This window comes from Lytechinus pictus, chromosome 3 (genome assembly GCF_037042905.1).
Source record: "Lytechinus pictus isolate F3 Inbred chromosome 3, Lp3.0, whole genome shotgun sequence".
In the NCBI taxonomy this organism is placed as follows: domain Eukaryota; kingdom Metazoa; phylum Echinodermata; class Echinoidea; order Temnopleuroida; family Toxopneustidae; genus Lytechinus; species Lytechinus pictus.
The window spans coordinates 49,779,460-49,800,600 of NC_087247.1; the positions used below are offsets into that span (position 1 = coordinate 49,779,460).

The 21,141-nt window shown below is 33.9% G+C and overlaps 1 protein-coding gene across 1 annotated transcript; it reads left to right on the forward strand.

Moving 5' to 3' along the window:
- The first annotated feature begins 3,000 nt into the window (after positions 1 to 3,000).
- Positions 3,001 to 14,704, forward strand: LOC129257081 (protein starmaker-like). Its single transcript, XM_054895332.2, has 10 exons — positions 3,001 to 3,030; positions 3,604 to 3,652; positions 4,601 to 4,868; positions 5,512 to 5,831; positions 7,408 to 7,470; positions 8,418 to 8,590; positions 9,031 to 9,088; positions 9,869 to 9,940; positions 10,887 to 11,010; positions 11,559 to 14,704. The coding sequence occupies exons 1-10, from the start codon at positions 3,028 to 3,030 to the stop codon at positions 11,659 to 11,661; spliced, it is 1,233 nt and encodes a 410-aa protein (XP_054751307.2). The 5' UTR covers positions 3,001 to 3,027; the 3' UTR covers positions 11,662 to 14,704.
- Positions 14,705 to 21,141: the final 6,437 nt, after the last annotated feature.

Sequence of the window (21,141 nt, forward strand, 5' to 3'; positions counted from 1 at the left end):
TATGTTTGTGAATCTTTAAAGTTTTTGTCTCGCCTGCATAGCAGAGCGAGACTACAGGCGCCGCTTTTCCGACGGCGGCGGCGTCAACATCAAATCTTAACCTAAGGTTAAGTTTTTTTTTAAATGACATCATAACTTAGAAATTATATGGACCTAGTTCATGAAACTTCAACATAAGGTTAATCAAGTATTACTGAACATCCTGCCTGAGTTTCAGGTCACATGACCAAGGTCAAAGGATATTTAGGGTCAATGAACTTAGACCATGTTGGGAGAATTATTTTCAAAATCTTAACTGAAGGTTAAGTTTTTGAAATGACATCATAACTTAGAAAGCATATAGATCTAGTTCATGAAACTTGGACATAAGGTTAATCAAGTATTAGTGAATATCCTTCCTGAGTTTCAGGTCACATGACCAAGGTCATTTAGGGTCAATGAACTTTGGCCAAGTTGGGGGTATTTGTTGAATTACCTTCATAACTTTGAAAATTTATGGATCTAGTTCATGAAACTTGGACATTAGGTTAATCAAGTACCACTGAATATCCTGTGCGAGTTTCAGGTCACATGACCATGGTCAATGGTCATTTAAGGTCAATGAACTTTGGCCGTGTTGGGGGTATTTGTTAAATTACCATCCTAACTCTTTAAAGTTTATGGATCTATTTCATAAAACTTGGGATACATGTATAAGAGTAATCAAGTATCACTGAACATCCCCTGTGAGTTTCAGGTCACAAAACCAAGGTCAAAGGTCAGTTAAGGTCAATAAACTTAGGCTATGTTGGGGTAATTGTTGAATTGCCATCATAACTTTGAAAGTTTATGGATAGAGTGAATGAAATGTGGACATGGGTGTAGTTGACAAGTCACTGTTCAAATGTCATCTATGGTCAATGAACGTGATATTATATGAATGGTGTTTTTGTGAATGATTATTTTATAGTAGTTTTCAAAGTTAGCACTGCTGCTATATTAAATCGCGTAATGCAGGCGAGACTGCCAGAGGCGTTCCACTTGTTTCTCTTTTACCTCATAAAGTAAGCTCCATACATCAATTCAGTAATAAATAAAACATTATTTGATCTCCTTTTATTGAAATATATGATTTTATGAAAAGTCGTCATTCCGAAATAAAAGGATCAGGTGACGATGAAGACTAAATATTTTTCTGATACTATCGATATCAAACGATGTCGCGGACTTGGAAGACAAAATTGCCTTCATGAAACGGAAAGTGCTGATTTGTTGCCAATCTTCCTATCTCGGAAGAATGGTCCTAGGACGTTCCTACGTATCGCTCATCTCGTCATGCAACAGGCCCCTGGGCTCCGGCACGCTTCACGGGCCGGAGCTCCCTGGGTTAAGCCCACCCATGGGTTCATTTTATCTCGCGTGCGAAGGAATACAAATGCACGCGACACATGCAAATCTTTAATGGGCTTTTGCCCAAATAAATCATTATAACACTAAATTTCGGATTTCACATTGTGCTATGACACTTACCGAACCATATGGATCCTTTGGTGACTTCTCTTGTTAAAAAAAAAAAGTATTTTTTCTTGATCTTCACGTGGATGCCCTTCGATCAGCGACAAAATCAATTTTGGCCTAAAGAGGGCGCGCGATATTATTTATAAGCCAGTTTGTTTACGGTTCTGAAGCTTGTACTGCTAGCTGCATTCTAGGCGCTCAGCATTATTTTCTCGCTCGTTCAGTCCACTTTCTTCATCATCTTGTCAAAAGATGGCGTACTTCACCTATAAGTATATACATGAGATGCAACCTGTTGATTTTTTTTGTACAATTTTCTATTAAGTATTATGCACCGACGACTTGAATCGAAACTGTTAGATAGGAAAAATTCGCATTTCGATTGTTGTTTGCGTGATTTCCACCGCAGTATTCGGACGGACTGATGGAGTATCTTGGCCGAAATTTGGAGTTATAAAAAATCGTTTTTATAAATAATTTCGAATATATTTTTTAAATCAAGTTGATTGATGAAAATACGTAGTGAATAAATGTAGAAGTTTTTGGCTTGTCTTATTCCCTCACATTCGTGTGATGAATGAAAACGTCAAAATTCACTATGGAATCACATGCGTTCTGCTAGGTGAGTATAGCTAACCTCGCATGCATGTGTGAGTGTGTATAAGCCAGGAGGCTCCTGGAGATTAATGTCATATCACTGACGTGCTTAATCTCCACAGAGCCAGGGACGGGATGCCATTGCTCTACACGCACCGATGAATTGGGCAACAATAATGTTGCTCCAAAATACTTGTTTTCTGTAGGTCTTTGAGCCCAAAATTATGTAAATGGGCTACAATATTGGTGTGCAACTTTTGGCCCAAAATCTTTGTTTTTTTTAGTACAATTACTAAATCCTTCTTAAGTTATTGAATTATCTCTCTTTACTAGACATATTGGCCCGAATTCACAGGTGGTTTTTTAAATCCATTGGTTAAACCCATACACGTATTATATGCAGATTTCCTGTATAAATTACGCTTATTTACTGCGTATATTAAAATATGTCCAATGCTGATGCACGCTTTTGTCAAAATGGCGCCTGTTGCCGTGGTTATCCACGCTATTCTATTCATGTGTCCACTGTTTTTAATTAATGAGTCCATTCTTCAAACAGTGGACTCATGATTAAAATAGCATACTTTTAATAAACATGGCAACAGGCGTCAATTTGGCGCACTCTGAAAAAAAAGCGCATCAGCTTTGGACATTTTTTTTAAATATACTTGGTAAATAAGCGTAATTTGTACAGGAAATCTGCATAAACCTACGGTTCAACTGATGGTTTAAAAAAACCACCTTTGTGAATTCAGGCCAATATAATAAAAGAAAAACAAAATACTGTAAACAGACAGTGCATTAGACACATTTTTAGAGAGGCCTGTATTTGGATAATTTTTTGATGGTCTAATTTGATGTTATTCCTAATTATTATCATTACATTTTTTCCCCTTCAATTCAAGGCCCTTATCAGGAAGACGATCAAGGAACATGGTGAGATCACACAGAATTGTTCTTTTCATTTTTTAAGATTATAATTTTTTTAATCAATATTTGCAGTGCTTAGTAATACCTTACATATTGACTAAAATAAAGATAAATTGACTGTTAAAAGGGTACACATCTGATACTGCCAAAAGAAAGGAATCAAAATTATCTAGAGATTCTTTTTTTTTTTCAGGGGGGGGGGGTGGGTTGAGGCGGAAGAGTTGAATATATCAAGCAAAGTTGGTGTGTTAGTAGTTTTTTTCAAGGATCAACATTAAACATAATGTTTGATGTTGATGACATGAATCATGAAATTGGTCTTAAGGAAATTCTTGTATTTTGGGTTAAGTTGGATTTTGATAGGAGGTAGAAGAAATATCTTGCTTTTTTATTCCAGTTTTCTAAATTTTGCTTGTTAATTCTCTCTTGACTAAATCTTAAACTTATTGACAATAACTTTTCTTGGTGAATTATTGTGGGTTTTGAGTTTTGTGGTCAGATATAATTATTTTGCATATGAGCATCATCATCAGCATGACTAAGACTTTTGCAAATTTTGACTGATATAATTAATTTCAGACTCCCATACAGAGATTAGGAAGCCAGCTAGAGATGTTACCACCAGATGGTAAGAACAAATCACACACCTTTAATGATTAATTTTTTAATTGTTGCATTGTTCCTATCTTAAGATGATGTATTTAAGTGGTATCAAAGTTTTGTGATCTTGAATCTTACGTTTATAATGTTTTTAGTTATATACTTTGAAACTTTGACACATTAGTAAATTCACAACTTACAAAAATTTTGTCACCAAAGAAAGACTCTGGCCTGACTGGCCATAAACAAAAACTATGACAAACGTAATTATGCCATTGACACTTATATGTTGAAAAATTCTGGCAAAATTTTACCATATTTTTTCTTTTATGTAATAGGCCTCTAGTAGATATTTTTTGGGGCGAAAATGGAAATTCATTTATTAGTGCGAAAAAAAGCACATAGAGACAATAAAAGTAAGAGTTTTAAAGAATAACTAAAGTGTAATTACATATTCATGAATATATTGTTGATCCATTGTTTCTGTCGCCTTGATATTCTTTGGCAAGATATTATTGTAAATTTGCTCACTTTCCACCCAGGTGATAAATGAATATCTAGGAGGAATATATTCCTAGAATGATTTTTGCCTCTAAAGACAGTATATGGCATCTCAGCTAATATAGCCGGGAAATTATCTGTTATTAGTTATTTTCTTGCTACACCCCCTAAGGGGGTGTTGCAAGAAAATATTTGCGATCAATTGCAAATATTCTGTTGCAACTTTACAACTGATAGATCAATGTTAACTGTAGCGAATCGGATTAAACTTCTTGTTTCAAGGAGCAGATTAGCAATCAATCACTAATTTGCAATTAACTGCAAGACATATGATTGATTTAGGGACCAAAAATAGACTTGCAATTGATCGCAAGTTTCTTGCAACACCCCATTAGATATTGTACTGATGCATACATGTATCAAACAACAGTACATAAAAAAAAACCTGATTCTACCCCATGAAATTCACCTGCAGATGAGCCATCCAAAGATCGACCTGGATCTAGGACTTCCAGTCGCACCAGTCATCGGCCTTCTAGTTCCTCAGAGAAAAGTCCTCGTCAGACACAGAGTGCTGGGTCATCAGGTCGGAGGTCACGCCAAGGTCAAGAGGAACATGATGCTGGATTCAATAGGGCTAACAGTTATAATGGTCTTGCTTCGCCTCCACCAGGGGAATCTAGACCAGGCAGTACGATTCACAAACAGGTTTCTTTGACCACTGTCAAGAGAAACTATGAAACGTAAGTGTGTGACTACTGCATGTATTTTTGTGAGATATGATATATTGATGAGAGCTACAAGTGAGCCACCACACATTTTAATTTACCTACTCAATTTCATTCAGTTTTTATCCTTGAGCAGTCGACATGTTACGCCAATTTTTTCATTAAACATGTCGCTAAATACAGGGGCAGATCCAAGATTTTCCGAAAGGGGGTGGGCACATTTTTCCGAGGAAAATTGGGACAAGCAAAAAAAAAGAAGGTTTTTAACCAAAAATTAATAATATTTCATCCCCGAAAAAATGTGACAACCAAAAAAAAGGTCTTCACTTTCAAAAGGGGGGGGGGGGCACACTTCTGTTTCAATGGCATTTTTACATTACAAATTCTAATTTGCTTCTCAAAAGCACGGGCCGGCTGTGCCCCCACCCCCCCCCCTGGATCTGCCAGTGGCTAAATATTACTCAGGAGAGAGTAATGAACTGGAGTATGTCAAAATATTTAAGGGAGTTGCCAAGGTGTATGTTGTACAACCACAATGCTTCACACACTCTCCTTCAAGAAAGATACATGTATCTTTATGAATACATCTGAGATTTCAGACGATGCTTATTTATTGGTACATAAATTATCTCATGTCTCTTTCTTTATTTTTCCTCAGGCATGGAATTCCAAAGAATGAAAATTGGGACTTTGTGCCAGAAGACATCGCCAAACAAACACCCTTAACAAATGGAACAAGCCATACACATGTAGACAGAAACAAGACTATAGGAGCCACTGGTGGACACTCCCACAAAGATGAGGGGGTGGTGGGAGTGGGCATAGATGGAGGGAATGGTGATGGGGTTAATGTGTTGTCAGAGAAGGAACGTACAGAGGAGAGATTGAATTATCTGATGGAGCAGTTGAGAATGAAGGATAAAGAGATCAAACAACATGAAGAGAAGAGAAAGTCAGGTAGTGCAGCTAAGAGGAAAGGTAAGAGATAGGCACATTTTATCTCATCAATGTCCAAATAAATCCTCAAGCAGGGCTCCACACTAATCCTTTTTTTTCTCCTGGTCCGACCTGATCATATTGGACCAGTAGATACCCAGTATTTCAATTTTTTACTGGTCCGTACCTTTAATTTACTGGTTCCCCTAAATGAAGAAAAACAAAATAAAAGACCCGAGTTTATTTTGTTGTCATTTTTTTTTTACCCCCCCCCAAAAAAAAAAAAGTACACATACACACACAGCATAATTCATGAGATTCATTTCTAAATTTTTAGAGAGCCATTTTTATAATTTACAAAAGAGAAGAAAACATAATCTGTATGTTGGACCAGTAAATCTGGCTATTTCTGAAAAGTTACTGGCCCGACAGCAATGTTTCCCTGTCTGGTACCGTCGGATCGGCACCAGTGTAAAGTGCTGCCTCAATTGCTTTGATGCACAGGTTAGGCAATTTGGATTAGCAATGTGTTTATATGTATTTGGTCAAAAATATATGTGCATGCACAACACTCTTCTGTGCAAGTGCGTTGCAATAGTTTTGCCACATAACTGTATCACAGAAAGGACACTTAAGAGTTCTCCAAGACTGAATCATTTCTTCACAAAATGAAGTTTTTTTTCTAAATTATATGTAAGCTTATGTATATATGAAATCTGATTTTCAGCTCACAATCAATGAAAAATAATTTGAAGGGATTATATTTTTCTAAATACTCTGTTTTACTTAATTAATTTCTTAAAAAGGCATAGTCAAAATACTTATCTATTTATCAGTGGGTGCGTCGTGGTCTAGTGGTTCTGACTCTCGCCTTTGAAACAGAGGGTCGTGTGTTCGAATCGTAGCCATGGCGTATTTTCCTTCAGCAAGAAATTTATCCACACTGTGCTGCACTCGACCCAGGTGAGGTGAATGGGTACCCGGCAGGAGTAATTCCTTGCATGCACTGAGCGCCGGTGATGGTAGCTCGAGCTAAAGCCGGGGTAATAATAGCAGCGCTTTGTATCCTCTGGCAAAAAGCGCTTTATAAATCCAACTATTATTATTATTATTATTATTTTATGTATATTTCTTAAATTTCTTCGTGAATTTTTTTTTTTCTATAAATTTATCTGGTGCATTATTACAGCCACAAAGGGCCTAAAACGAATTTACTTTGATCAGTAAATCAAACGAAACATCAAATTTTGAATTTTAGCTTCAAATCAATTTGAATTGGAACATGAAATCACGATTTTCAATCTTTCATGCAGGAACAAAATCACACATAATTTTGCAACACTCAGTCATCACAAATCATGGTCTCAAAAGATGCAAGCAACAAAAGAAAAAAAATGATAATGCAAAGTTCTCATAAAACAAAATTCTGACAAAAAAACTGTAAATAGGGACTGATTCAGCCCACAGTATTCAAATACTCAGTGTTCAGTTGAAATTAACATTGACAATTCACAAGAAGGCATCATTTTTGTGTCTACAACATCAACAGCAAAGATGTTACCATCTCAATGATACTTTGCCCTTAAAATAATAAGAAGTATTCTTATATCAGTTGCAGATTCTTTAGTAAAGAATAGAGAAGACCCTTCCACTGTCACTGACTCATACTATGTTTCAACAGGTAATCAACCAGAATTAAATCTGGGTGAGTTCGGTTATGTATATTACTATATTACTTGCATTCCGTATATTTTGGGAAACTGTTATTAACATCTTTGTTTATCATGTTTATAATGATGAATATATAGAATTGAAAAGGGGTATGGTAATGTGAATTATGATAGATTGCTTCTTAGATATGTGAATCGTTATAGCTCTACCTGTAGAGCTATGGCTTGATTAGTGGATATTAAAGGGTTAGAATCTGCGGTCAATTGGATGGTTCATATTTTTTTTATGTATAAAGATTCCCTCATAGACCTCTGTATTGGAGAAAATTGACAACGTTGAGAGGTAATCTGTGATCCCTTTGTTCCTTGGCAATTGATACATATTTATATTAATGATGTTAAATAATTTTTTTGGCATTTGTTATCACTCTATTGAGGATGTATAAGATTATATTATTAAAATATTGGATTCCAGTTAAGATATCTTAACAACAGTCTTAACAACAGTCTTAACAACATTTAGTTGTAGCTTTTAACACCAATTTCACTTTGCCTTTCTTCCATTCCGATTCTCAAATTTCTTTACAAACAATGATTGCGGATGAAAAATAACATTGCATATCAATCATGGGGTGTAAGTGTAGATGCATCATATTTCTTCAGGGAAAGAATTTCAATTGGGATGTGGCCCTTTAATTCCATGTAGAGGATTATACCTAACTAGTAGTAATGTTTTATTAGTACATGTACCTACCATATTTATAGGTAAAATTACCTGGCCCAACTGAAATACCTTTACTGTAGCTACAAACAATGCATAGTAGATAACTTGTTATAAAAATATGGAATTATAAATAAAGAAAATGCGAAACATGCTTATATCATAAAAAATCTAAATTATATCTTTGTCAATAGGTTTACAATAATACTCTATTCTAAATTATGGTATACATTGTAGTTGAAGAGCCTGCTCTGAGTATAGGAGCTACTGCTGGACCTCCACCATTCCTTGAAGATAGAAAAGAAGATAAGGCTGATAATACTGAAGTAGCTGGTGATGAAGAGGATGATGAGGAGGAGGATGACGAGGAAGAGGAAGGACCAACTGCTCCAATTGAACTCATGGGAGAAGTAAGATTATACCTTTGTTTTATGTAAATATGATTGACTATCAAAATACCCATTGGTATATTGTTAGTGATCAAGATAAATTTCTGTCCTTCTGCCCTGTTGCATCTTAATGGGGTCATTTTGTAAGAAAACCAAGTAAACTTTTTTTTTCAAGAATCCCAAATTCAATCAAAACTTAATGACCCTTTAATTAAAAATAATTGAAAAAAAATAGAGAAAAAGAGTTTGAAATATTTTCTTTTCTTTCCGTTTTCTAATTTTCTCATTTGAAATTTAAATTGGCATATTAGATCTCTGAATGATAAATACTTCCCTCCTTTTTCAGTTTTATTCAGTTTTGACAAACCACAAAAATGCAAAATGCCAAGTGAGAACTCCCTCAACCTTTTATAAATTAAATATATGTAGAAATAATTATTAATTTTTCTTTCTTGTATCAGTTCTTAGATTCTGTGATGGAAGAAGACTATGAAACTGCAGATAAGCTGTGTAAAATGAGTAAGTAAACTTATAACCATTGTTGATCCAACATTCCCCCAAGAGTTTGAAAATAAGTTTTGTTATAAATCTCAGCTGTATTAATTTCAATTCTTCTGTTTATTCAGAAAAGAGGCTGATATGCACTGGATTCTTTGCAATGCTGTAATACGTACATGCCAAGTATTACTATGAAATAGGAAAAACAACATAGGAATATTCCCTTTTTGGGGAAAGAAAATTGTCTTTTTAGTCTGTGTAGTCCTATTTCTATATTTTTTCTGTAGTATTGAATATGAATTTTTTCCTTTAAACTGTATATTCAAACTGGTTAATGATTGCTCCATGATTCTCCCTAACATTTGCAATCTTAGTTAGACTTTTTATCTCTATTTCATGATATCAATATATTCATATTTCAGTTATTCAATAATTAGTCCATAATTTCATGTTAAGAATTGTCTATTTGATGTATTCCATTCAGTAATTATTTCAATGTTATAAAAAAAAGACATATACATTTAATACTCTCTTGACTTTTACATGTATCATGTATCCATAGTATATTGTTACAATAAAACTAAATTGATTAAAATGAAATTGAATTGTATGATTATACCAGTATGAAATTGTGGAAAGCACAATATTTTGACAGTGGAAAAAGATAAATATCATTATTTGTCCACTCAGAATTTGATTGTAAGGGGGAAATTTTTTTTTTTTTGTGATGCAAATATATTTGCTGAAAGAAAACTTGAATTTAAAGTCTGCAATATTTCTTTCATTTTTACTTTATCATAGTTCTTATATATGAGCCTGAAAATGCTGAATGTCTGCAATTCAAGCCACTGATTGAAGAGATGCTGAAAAGATGTGAGTTTCAAATGCTTTATTATTATTGTCTTCATATGTTATTGCAGTCTTGTATGATAATATCATTTACAAGTAAGTCTACTATTAGAAGTAATTCTACCAATTAATCTCAGAATATACTTCATATTTCAAGTTTACAAAAATGAGCAGAACTTGAAAGCAAAAAAATGTAGAACTGTAAAAGGGTGGTAAAATATTGAGCTACTTTACACATAATTTTGTTTATGAAATTGAATTGGATGGTCATATTGCTGCTTAATCCAGAGATGGGGGGGGGGGGGGGACCAGGATTTCATCACATGGGGAGGGGGAGGAAATGTTTTTTGTTCTTTAGGCAACATTTGTTTGACAACCCCTCCCCTAATAAAAGGTTCGCATTGATAAGAATCAATCTCATTTTCGACCAAGAAGAACTGTCAAGCAAAGAAGAAAGGTTATTTATTTATTTAATTATTGCCCTCCAAGAATATGAAGATAGGATTGACTACCGATTGAAGATTGAATGTAAAAGATGATCACCGGTGGACCTTATTTTGTTATGAGGGAGATAAGTGATAAATACATGCATGAAAATGTGAACAATTATGATTTCATGTAATAAAATAAGAAAATAAAATGAAAGTAGGGACATGACTTCATCAGCCCAACTATTGCATATTCCCGATGACAAATTTAACAAAAAAAATTGTGTTTTTTTTAATATAGATTTTGATGACATTTTTATTGTTTTGAATGTTTGATTTTACTTGATTTATTCAGATATCATTATTTTCAGTGTGCAATACCCCTTGAACAAAACTGTATTCCTGCAACAGCAAGATAAGTTCTTTTTATTGGCTGTTTTTCTTTGAGTTAAAGTAAACATTCTACAATAACTGATGCAATATAAAAGCCATATCCTTGATATATTCAGTTATTTTGGAATCTCTATTTTATTCTCTGCTAGTATGGCACTATCAGCTGTATGGAAGCAGCAGTGAAGACGAGAGCAGTGATGATGATGAAGAAGATGATGAAGATGAAGAAGATGATGAGGATGATGACAGTGATGATGACTCTGAAAGTGACAGGTATACCCAAAATAAGTTCATGTTTTTATTTATAGAATATATCCAAGATATTTAATGGAGTAGGCCTACCTCTTCCAATGTTGTACTTCTTTACACATATTTTACCAATTTCACTGAATTTATATATTTATTTTCAGATAAAAATCTCATGCACTTATCAAAATTGAATACATTGCATATGTTGTACAGGAGATTACTGCATCTTGATTCCATCACTATTGATTGTAGTTGACAATAATTTCAATAATCAAAATGGTCATGTTGCATATTTAATTATGCAGACAAGTTACTGTTGCGCCCTGTTTTATATGTCACTATCAATCAAGATAAACAGGTTGCTCATCTTGACATTTTGACTTTTTGAAAATCCTTTTGAATAATACATGTATGACCAGCTTAAAAATGCTCAATATTCTCATTTCCTTGTCCTTGACTCAGTTTCATAATGATTAAGTATGAAACTGTATTTGGGATATATATGTACTGATGTGTAGGAGACATTGGATGTTACAATTGTTTTATTGGTACTGTTTTGATGCCCCTTACAGTTCTGAGGAGAGTGAGGAGGAGGAGACAAAAGAAAAGACTGATTCTAAATCTGTGGTTTATCCAAATACTGCAGATACTTCAAAATCAGATGCCATCCACTGATAAATGACTATGATGGTGTGCTTCAAGAATGTTGCTAATATGATGGTTTGTCTTCACTGTACGGAATTATAAATGATCTACAACAATGAGTCAGTGATTCACTTACCGTTTTGTTGACTATATCGCTTGTTACAGATCACTATTGTCTATCATGATTCCTTATGACTCTGACTTTTATGCAAAGGAGCCATCAAAATTTAATCATCTAAAAAGGCACATTTATAAACTTAAATGTGCCTTTCCTTTTTGGAGTAGTTTGAGAAGCAATAACATTATTCTATAATTGGTTCTCAAAGGACTCTGCAGTTTATCTTCATTGTGTGGAATCATAAATGATCTTCAGTCAGTGATGGTTACATCAGCTGTCAACTGTAAATGCATATCTTGATGCCTATTTATACTGACTTCTATTCAAAGGATTCGCCAGAATTTTATCAACTACCAAGGTGTGTCCATCAACTTATCAGCAGCTTTGCCTTTTTTTCGGTATTTAAAAGAGGTTTAAGGCACTTGAATGTTATTCTATTGTTGATCTTCAAAGGACCATGCACCTTATCTCCATTGTGTGGAATCATAAACGAATAACAGTGACTAGGCAGTGATTCACTTGTGTATGATGGATACATTGGTTGTTATCTGCTATTGCATATCTTGATGGCTATTTATATTGACCTTTATTCAAAGGAACCACCAAAAATTCATCTACTACATAGGCATGTTTAAAAACTGCTCAGCAGATTTGCCTTTTTAGAGTAGTTCATGAAGCAAGATGGTCACTTGATTGAATATTCAGCTTATCTTGAAGATACTATATTTATTACTTGTACAGGCAAGCTGAACACCATGTTTATACTATATCGTCTGCGACAAGTTTAGCATGCATAACTTCAAGTGTACTTAGGGCATCAAGTGATAGAGTGATCCTTTACAGAATCTCACAAAGCCAATTTGTCATCAGAGCGTTCAAACATGTTATTTTTTATAGAATTCATCTCCTTTTATTCATTTTTTTTTTGTTTAAAGGGTTTTGGGGGGTGTGTCATTCAAGATTTTTATTATTATCTAAGTATTTTTTAATATATTCATGCAGTTATTATTTTTTAATGAATTTTGTTAAAGTGTTAGATGGATGCACATTATTGTCAGTCCATCCGTCCATCTTCCAGTGTCTTAAAATCTTCTACAAGAAGTAGAGTGTGTTGAATTTCCTTGTATTTCTTTTGTTGTTGAAATTCCATGGAGTATTTTGGTTTAGAATGTCATACAATTATGAGACTATATCAATATGTTGTTGATAACAATCATATTTTTATGATAAATTGTTGAATGCCATATAAGCAATAAAAACAATGAAATCTATATAAAAAGGGTTTTTTTTAGCACTAGGCACATAACCCTATCTAGTAGGCATCAAGCACTGGAAAGTGAAAGTTAACAGGTTTTCAAATGCATAAACTAAGAGTAAACATTGATAATATTATATGGTAATAAGAATAACCAAGGAAATCATCAATAGACCTTGTGCATATGATGTCACAATCTCATATAGCGCCCTTCCTCAGAGGATATAGGAATACACGTAAATCAAGTTGTCAGAGATATGCCAGCTGTAATGCAATTGCTTCAGCATCTAGAATGGCAGCATGACGACAGCAGTACATAACTAGAGGATATCAAGACCAGAAATGTTGGACACATTTTCAGTTACTACAATGAATTAAATACAGTTTGTACACTTACCATAAGATTGCTACCTTAACTAAACTCTAGCTTATTTAGCTGTGGCTTTTTGGAATGCTGCTAAGTATTTTGTCCCTTCTAATGCTTCATTTCTTGCATACACAACACAAGGGATGTAAAAAAAAGCCACTGTAAACTCCTGCATCCAGCTATGCCGTAGTAATCTTTTTGTTAATGTGCTGAATACAGTTACCAAACAGGTCTCTATGAGTCATGCCAAACAGGCATAGTGTAGTCATGGAGTGGCACATAGTTTATGTTATCACACATCTGAGCTTGTAATTTACAAAACCGTATTGCCCTAGATTTTTTAAATAAAGGGATAGGTATCTTATTTGTATTTTGCTCGGTCTCTTTACACGTATTGACTTTGCATGCAGAGACGATGCAAAATGTACCTTTTTATTTTCCCTGGGCTCGTATCCTTGCATTTTGGGATGCGCAGAAAAAGATACGCTTCATAATGATCTGCGCAGCAACGCTATACGTCATAATCATAGTGCTGTATTCTGGTGCTGGATATGCGTCCCTAGGGACGAGATCTTATAATTACAAGTATGTCACGATTGTACAATGCAAAGCCTAGCCCCTGATATAAACATGCAATAGAACCCTATGCATAAAAGAATCATGTCCATTTTCATGATTTTTGCTCTAGATGTCTGATTTGGATGATAATAAAAATATTGAATGACTCTTCTTTCGGGGAAACATCAAATATATTGCCCTTAAAAGAACCATATTGCCTTTGTCTAAAGACCCTGACCAATATGATTCTGTTGCGGGCAATATATTGTATGCACCCCTCAAAACCAGTCAATATTTTATAATTATTTTGTTTGCTTAGTATATCCCTGTAAAATGAAACTTTTTTTGTCATCATTACTGTGAAAGTTTATGGATTTAGTTCATGACACTTGGACATATGAAGAGCAAAAGTATTTTATCATTGTATGAATGTTTTCATTTGTGAATAATTTTCAATAGTTGTTTTAAAATTTAGCAGTGTTGCTATATTGAATCGCGTACTGCAGGCGAGACTGCCAGAGGCATTGTTTTCAAAGAAACATATTTTTTCCCCGTATCTTTGTGTGGTGCTTGATGTACATGTATTTATGATGTATGTAGTTATATCAAAGCTAGTAAAAGCTTGATAACTTAAAGTTTGAAGTGATTGGCTTCATATCTTGCATTGTTTGGTACCCGTTAAAGATGCAAGGGAGCGTTTGGTGCATACCAATTAAAAAGATATCAAAGTATATAAATAACATTGAATGTGTACTCAAAACCCACAAAACTAACCAAAAAAAAAGGATATTACTGAAAAATATATTGGCCTAGGTTACAAACAGTGATATTTTGAATATTTTCTTACAGTAAGATGAATTGGAAGGATAGATTGTTATCGTTTTCAAACTTTGGCTAAAAGATTCACTTTTTTTAGTTGCTTCCCATGGAAATAACAAGTTTAGACATTCAGATCTCAGTTTAAACTTTGTACAACTTATCACATTCAAAGAACTGGTAAATGATTTTCTTTTATTAATGTCGAGAGGCATTTACCATGATCTTCAGTCTTCACAATGTCGAATGGAAATGAGTGATATTTCCAGCAGAAGAGCAAAAAATATCTCTGTCATTAACATTGTAAATACATTACCATGATTCCTTGTTTGGTATATCTCTGAATTATGAGAGTTTTCAAACTTTCACCAATAAGAAGTGCACATTACAATGTGACACATCAAAAGCTATGGTTTGTGCATATTATAATGCTTTAAGTTGTTTTTAAGTGTAAAATCATAAGATTTCCACTGCCATGTCATGACTCTTGTCATATGGTTCATAATAATTTTATTAATTACATCACAAGTTATATTAAACAATGTCATCAGCTTGTTGGTAGAATTCCAGACAGGAACTGTTATGGAGAATGTGATTGGTCCATAGATTTTTGTCACCTCGTCGCCTTGTTTACATTTTCAACTATTTTTTATGCCTCATCATACGTCATTGCCTCTGTACACATAGTGTTAGTTGAGCTCTGTTGCAGTTTGACAAAATGAGCCATATTAAAAAGTTGAGGCCAAAAGTTTACATATACCCATGAAATTCAGTAAAATTTATTCGCTTGCCAAACATCGTAAAATTTACTATATTTTCAGAGATATAAATAATACCATGACAAATTTGGTATCATATGAAAGAGTGTATTAGGCTCTTTCACATGATTGCCATTGGCAATATTTCAGGTAGAATTTTCTTTGAAGAAACAAAAAGTAATGTTTGTGCCAAATGTATTCTATTGTTGGTTATTATATTTTCAAACATCATTTCATAGAAATATATAAATGTCAAATCTATGATTTATGTTATATTTTCTATCATGATATGTCACTGAACAAAAAGGTGTAATCTGAAATGTTTGTGTTGAGAAGTAACTAGCGCAAATGTGAAAAGTTTTTGTCAAGTTTTTATTTTTGATTTGTCTAAAATATGAAGATTTTGGGGGGAAAAATGACACCTAAATATATCTTTTTAGCTCCCGATGACAAATTAGCAATGTGATGAAGGGGCATGACATACTCATTTGTTTGATATCAAATTCGTCATGATAGCACAAATATTTCATAAGATACAGTAAGTGTTATGATGTTGGGCAAGTGTCAACTTTTCTTTGAATTTCCTTGGTGTATGTAAACTTCTAACCTCAACTGTATGTATATATATATTATATATATATATATATATATATAAAGATGTGCTTTGTGCTTTCACCATTTGTTGAATTACCTTGATCGCCTGATAATGTTTAATTCTTTTCTTGTTTGTGTTCTGAAATTATTGTAAATGATTTTGAAAACAACTTATTTAAAACTTTAAGAAAACAAATATAGCTTCCTGATCATTATTGTCTGATTTTGATAAAACTTGTTAAAAAGGAGGAAGGTTATGGTTGGAAGAGAGAAGGTCTGAAGGAAATGGGGAAGAGAGTGATTCCTATATGATATATCAAAAATTCGCTACAAATTAAGTTGTTGGCATTTCAATTTGTTGTGATAGTCTAAGTAGGGACATGCATACATGTATACATTCTCCCTTTTTTTTCAAAACTCGTCGCCACCAAAATGTAATTAAATAGTATAGGTTGATAATTTTTCAGTTCTTCGGTAAGAGAACTTGGAGTCGTTCAGTTCACTTTACATGTATTTATGTATTTCCATGAGAATTGTCAAAGCTGTATTCTATGTTATGTTCTCACTTGTATTTTTTGGAGAGGGATGGGAGGCATTGTAACAGAAGTAGGCTTCAGTCTCAAGGGAGTAAAAAAGATAAATGGCCAAACCACATAACTAAACAACAAGAATACCACTAATGTGTGCTCTATCACTATGGAACAACATATCAAATTATTAAGGGACTGACCTTCGCTAGAAGTGTACAAAAAGTGCAAAATATTTTTGATTTCCTTTTGAACTTCCAATAAGCAACGCAGCAGTGCGTCGCTGCAATTCTACTAAAGACAGCTAGTGTCCATATGATGGCAATCGAATCTGAAAGTTCTTTAACTTGTGTTGTTTAAATGATATTGACAGAGTAACACACTATACTTTGTTATAGGATTGGTGTAATATGGACAAAGAGAGAAGATGTCGATTAGTTGGGCGAAGCTTATAGGACAGATACATCTTATTTCTTTATTCACTTATGAACAATATGAGCAAGAAACACGATCAATAAAATGTTCCTGTCTTTTGGGGTTCCTTTTTTTGGTTAAACACTTCCCACTTTCCTTTTGTTATACATTTTATGATGGCGGAGTAAGAAGGGGGTGTTTAAACTAACCAATGTAATCATACTAATCATGTAAAAGGGTTCGATGTGTACACTAGATATTTTGAAACAAATATTTCTATTTTTACAATCGGTAGGTAAACAGGCGGAAACATTTGAGTAGGTACAATATAATCCAGTCTTACCATACAATACGACGAAAATAGTGTTTTTGATTATATAGAAAGATAAAAAATCATTTATATATTCCACTCTTTTTATAAGAAGAAGAAAAAGAAGAAAAAAAAACCCTCTCTAAGACAGCAAAATCATCAGTGGTGTACCTCATTTTACACACATATCCATTAGAAAAATACACATGGTTTGGTTGCTATAGATTCAGCTTGTCTAGAACCTGTTTAGTGGCCACATCAAGCCAACATGACGTAGGAATTAAGAAGGAAAAAACAAACGTTCCCGTTCAGAGTCCCTCTTGAATAGGCGTATACTGCTGAAACAGCTACCAGCTATGTCCATTTCTCAAGATAGCCCTCTGAATACAACATTTAACTCAAAGTATTATTGAAGGCCTTTATATTACATTTTATAAAACTTTAGAGAAGTCAAATATACTTTCACATCACGAGATCATTAAATAAACACCAAACTTATATAGATGGCCATTATTTGAGGCCAAAATAAATAAAATTTTGAAACAATAAAACAATGCAAACAATGGACTATGTCGTATTCTTTATTTGTTACATGGTTTTAAACTTGATATTGTATTTTTCATTCACTAGTTATTCAAATTGATTGTCTGCATCGGGTCTGTATATCTAATTATCACCGATTCAAAGAATGTATTTTTCATCAAGTTTGTTTTTGTACATAATTATCTTTATTTGATTTGACACTTCTTCATAATAATATGCAAAGCGAGGAAAGTTTATTAAAGGGTGATGAGCATAGGCTGCCGTGGAAAAAGTAATGGTACTTTCGTATTATGTGCGAGTTAAATAAATTTTAAATTCACAAAGTCATAATGCACTGAGACTAAATTAAGCAATTAAGGAAGACGCCACAAAGCAAATTTATAAACCTATGGAAAATGAAGTACACATTATAAATTCTTGTTGAACTAATAAACAATATATAGGTGTATTCTTAGTTGAAAGTTTCCCATTTGTAAATTGATACGTGTCCCTCTAAGATAGGAACAGGTAGTAATAGTAGTAGTGATTACATGTGGTAATAGACAGTCAATTCAACAACTGCATCACTAATGACATTAGAAATGTATATTATAGAAACTTTCAGTCTCTGTCTTACCGTTCATCCAACATTCTTGGGTTTCAAGGTATCCAGGGCAGTTATATACATAATGGTGTGTTTAGATTATAGGCTTATTGGTGATTGGATATTTCATTCTTTTGGTTGATTTATTTACTTGTTTACTCTGATATCCACCCCCGCCCCCCCCCCCCCAAAAAAAAAAAAATAATAATAATAATAGATAATAATAATAATAAATAAGTAAATAAATAAATTTATGTGTAGGCCTACCTTATACTGATTTAAAAATGATATCATTATAATGATCAGTCTATATAAGGCACTGATAATGAAAAACCCCGTACGCTGCCAAGGCAAAGAATAACTTTTTTCTTGTAAATAGGAAAATCCATAAACTACGTCATGCTGATGTGCAGATTCTCAATTTTATGTCCTATGTAATTTGTTCTAGCTCTTTACACTATTAAAAAAGAAACAGAGAACATCTCACATTATATCCTAAAATCGGTGTCTTTAAATATTTGTGTACTGAATAAATAGTCTATGTTAAAGAGTTGTTTTATTATCATCACAAAAAATCAATTAGCCGTACAATTCTACAAGTTGAATCTTTTTAAGACCATGTTAAAGGATTTATGACTGCGTCCGCATGTTTCAAACGCGATTAACCTCTTCATTTATATCAATAATATTTTAATCAGTTGTCATTTTTCACAGCATTCAATTTCAATTAGAGGTCATTTACAGACCGTACACGGTCAGATACAATGCATGGAAACGCGGGAACGCGTGCAAAGAGACGACAAATAAAGCACTGCTTTAGACCTAACATAAGGAACACCTGGCAAGATGTGTCAACAAAACGCCGTCTACAACCTAGCCTATTAATCACCCATCACTTTCCCTTGTCAGATTATAAGAAGAAATTTAGATGAGGGGTTAAGAGGGGTCCATGTAACCATGCCTTCTTCATCATCTTGAGATGGAGAGGGTGTATTTAATGCGATCAAGGGGTACATACACATTCATTTCTAGAGTGGCTGGCCAGATTAACCAGATGTATCTTTCTTGAAAGTTGTTGTGACAGATTGTTGTTCATTATTGTAGGATATTCAGTGGTTTGATTCACATATGAACAACTTGGTATACAGCGTTACCACCATGCAAGCCTTGCGTAAGTTTAAAGCATTCCTATTTTGTTTAATGTGATTTAGATTTAAAGACGTGTTCTCTGTTTCTTGTTTTTTATTGCTTGGATGGATATTGGTGCTATGTCAGAACTCTATAAATGATGGCTTTGTATTACTGTATAGGGCCTATATCAATGGAAACCAATCCATTGGTAGGACATCGGTTCTACGCGGTCGCATCGTCATCTTAGCCATGATAAGAGACATAATGGTTAAAGTGGCCTTGTGGGTTTGTTAATCATTGAAGGTGTTCAAAATAATGAAAGATTATCAATGATAATGGTTATTGTTTTTGTCTCACCTACATAGCAAAGTGAGACTATAGGCGCTGCTTTTCCGACGGCGGCGGCGTCAACATCAAATCTTAACTGAAGGGTAAGTTTTTGAAATGACGGCATAACTTAAAAAGTATATGAATTCAGTTCATGAAACTTAGACATAAGATTAATCAAGTATTACTGAACATCTTGCCTGAGTTTCAAGTCATATGACCAAGGTCATAGGTCATTTATGGTCAATAAACTCATCCTTGTCATTTCGGAATTTCAAATATTTTCCGCTCGCGCTCGCATTATTGATTTTCATGATAAGAAATGAAATGTATTCAGAATGCCAAGATTCTGTCTAACTCTAAAACACACGCACACATGTTTATTGAGATATGCAGCTTGATCTTCATTCAAAACGTGCTAAAGTTATCCACTTCCAGATCAGAATATCAAAAATTTTCTGCTCGCGCTTTGCGCACGCATGATTAATGTAGGAAGATACCAAATTACCCATACTTTTTCATGATTTACAAAACATGAATAGAGTGTACCATTTTTAAGCCTGAATTCTCCTTTTCCGCTCGCGCGTCGCATCAATTGCTTGGTTTTATACCCATACCGTTAATGATTACAAAAAGTGCTTAAAATGTCAGTTTTTTTAGGTCGGAATATCAAAAAAATTAAGCTCGGGCTTCGCGCTTGCATTTTTTAATAGTTAAAATATGTATCGTCTTAATTGCTAACTGCAAAACATCCTTAAGAGGTCCCTTTTCGATCAAGCCAGAACCCATATTAAAAATATCTGCAATTATCTATATAGTTACATAGATCTACGCATCTTGTTCAGGTTTACAAACATTGCCCAGATTTCAGGACAAAATACATGAAATTCCAAAAATTTTCAGCTCGCGCTTCGCGCTGGCACTATTTCAATAGGGCTTATGAGATTATAACACTTTTTTATGTTGTTTTAATAAAGCTGAGAAATGACTGTTAGGACATCAGCGTTTTGCCCCCCCCCCCCATTTTTCACGACCAAGAAAAAAAAGGAGAAAAGGAAAGGGATAAGGGTAAAATATTTTTCTAAATGCTATGACAATATCTATCACAAACTTTGATTTTTGTAATGAAAATGTCGAAAAATTTTGCTCGCTCGCTTCGCTCTCTCGCAACTTCTCATTAATTTTACGCGATACGCCGTATCGAGCCCA

Excerpts from the sequence above, each read along its gene's own strand:
- LOC129257081 (XM_054895332.2), top strand. Across the intron at positions 3,653-4,600 it reads AGAGATGTTACCACCAGATG|ATGAGCCATCCAAAGATCGA; the intron begins GTAAGAACAAAT and ends ATTCACCTGCAG. Across the intron at positions 8,591-9,030 it reads CAATTGAACTCATGGGAGAA|TTCTTAGATTCTGTGATGGA; the intron begins GTAAGATTATAC and ends TTCTTGTATCAG.